Source organism: Cyprinodon variegatus, unplaced genomic scaffold (genome assembly GCF_000732505.1).
Source record: "Cyprinodon variegatus isolate N-32 unplaced genomic scaffold, C_variegatus-1.0 Scaffold0, whole genome shotgun sequence".
In the NCBI taxonomy this organism is placed as follows: domain Eukaryota; kingdom Metazoa; phylum Chordata; class Actinopteri; order Cyprinodontiformes; family Cyprinodontidae; genus Cyprinodon; species Cyprinodon variegatus.
In genome coordinates, this window is record NW_015150453.1 from 1,259,267 (window position 1) to 1,261,158 (window position 1,892).

General features: G+C 36.8%; 1 protein-coding gene across 1 annotated transcript in view; it reads left to right on the plus strand.

Annotated features, from left to right (window-relative positions):
* The window catches only part of LOC107081697 (neural-cadherin-like), a 239,960-nt gene that overhangs the window by 201,805 nt on the left and 36,263 nt on the right, over positions 1 to 1,892 (plus strand). The window contains exon 20 of the mRNA XM_015369928.1: positions 1,448 to 1,451. Coding sequence (XP_015225414.1) covers positions 1,448 to 1,451 — 4 coding nt within the window. The remainder of the gene's footprint in view (positions 1 to 1,447; positions 1,452 to 1,892) is intronic.

A 1,892-nucleotide genomic window follows, 5' to 3' on the forward strand; every position in this document is an offset into this window, starting at 1 on the left:
AATTCGGAAATGCAACGGTTGGAACGGCCGCTTCCCTACGACTTTAATGTTTTTACCGGTTTGATACATCACATGGAAGAAGACAATCATGTAGCGCAAGACTGAACACGACCACACCAAAGCAGATCTACACACATATAGGAAAGAGAATACTTCCGCATAAAAAGCAAAAGCCAGAAGCGCAGGGAAGGAACTTGCGTGTGATATACTGGGAGGTTTATGGTATTGAATCTGCACACATTAAACATTAAAAATGCACATAGAGAGTAGTTTACCTTTGTGTGTAAATAAAACCTTTTAGTTTCCACAATTCTGACTTCATATAAATGTTCTTAGCTCATCTAAAGAGGTACAGGAAGATTTTTTTAAAGATAATCTTAGACTAAAACATTAACTTGGGAGTTTTTTCACCTTCCTTGCCATCCTTGTCACTGTGTCTTTTAGCAAAAAGATGTGGTGTCCTTGTTCATTTTAACTCTAATGGGTCTTACTAAAAAAGGATCCAAATTAGAGCAGGTGGCTGTTTTCTTGCAGCTTTTTTTCCTGACTAATGATGATTAATGCAGACCTGCTTTACAAGAACAACATATTCTCTTGTCCTGCATTTTAAGGAGTTGATTAAACATTGTGTCCCTGTAGGTAAACAGGAAGTCATTGAATTGCATATTAAATGCTTAAATTAAAGACTGAAGATTTCTAAATATTTTCTGTCTGACCTTAGGATACTAAGAGAATCTAAATTTTATTTCAATTAAGTTTACTTATATAGCGCCAATTCACAAGATATGTCATCTCAGGGCACTTTACAGAAAATTCAACAAGATCATACAGTCAAATTGATTCAAGGTTTTCTATCTAAGGAAAACCAGTTGGTTGCATCAACTCATTGAGTTGAAGGCAATCGCTCACACAAAGCATGCTTGTAGCGACAGTGGAGAGGAAAAACTTCCTTTTAACAGGAAGAAACTTCCAGCAGAACCAGGCTCAGTGTGAGCGGCCATCTGCTGAGGCCGACTGGGGTTCAAGGAGACGGAAGAAGAGACACAAAAGGCAACTGTAAAAAGCACCGCTCTCCAGGAAACACGCAGCCAGGCAGACGAGCTCCGAGCCAGCTCCCATGTCAGATGATGAAGAGCACATCCAGTTAGTCACAGTCAGAGAAACAGGACCACACTGGAAAACCGGCTGATCTCCAACATCTATAACAAAGGTGTTGATGGCAGCAGCACAGCTGTCTCTCCAGGATGGAGTCACAGCCAAACAGGAACTTTATGCAAGTTTTATTTTAAGTAAATACATTCTGTGCAGCAAACTACAATTCAAAAAATTTTAATATGTAGGTTAAGTGAAGCAGTTTGCAAATAAAAGGAGATGATTTACTTTTAAAAGAAGTAAAAAAAAAGCCCAATATGTTATACTGAGTGCATAATCTTCAATTACCTTTTAGGAAGGTAATAATTATTCCATTGCAGATCATCTTATTTAGCTGCTGAAATTAGGGGGAAAAATACTCTTATGTTAAACATATTTTTTCTAAATGTGTGCAGTATATAAGCAGCCACTTTTTTCCTAACCTTTTCTTAACTGCTAAGCTCTACAAAAACAAAGCCAAACAGAGAAGTGTGCAACTTTTAACACGAGAGCAGCAGTGTAGCAAGCAATTGCTTTTCTTATAAGTGTAAATTTGTAAAAAAAAAAAAAAAAAAATTGTAAATTGTGGGGGAAAAAACGAGCCCAAATCTGGGCTGATATTTAATATTGCAATTATGGCTGATAACTTTTTTTTTACTTCAATTTAACTCCTAAAATCCTCAGCTGGATCGCAATCACTGTAACTTTATCAAAAAAACTTCCCATAACATACGGATACAAAAACAGACACTACATGTAAA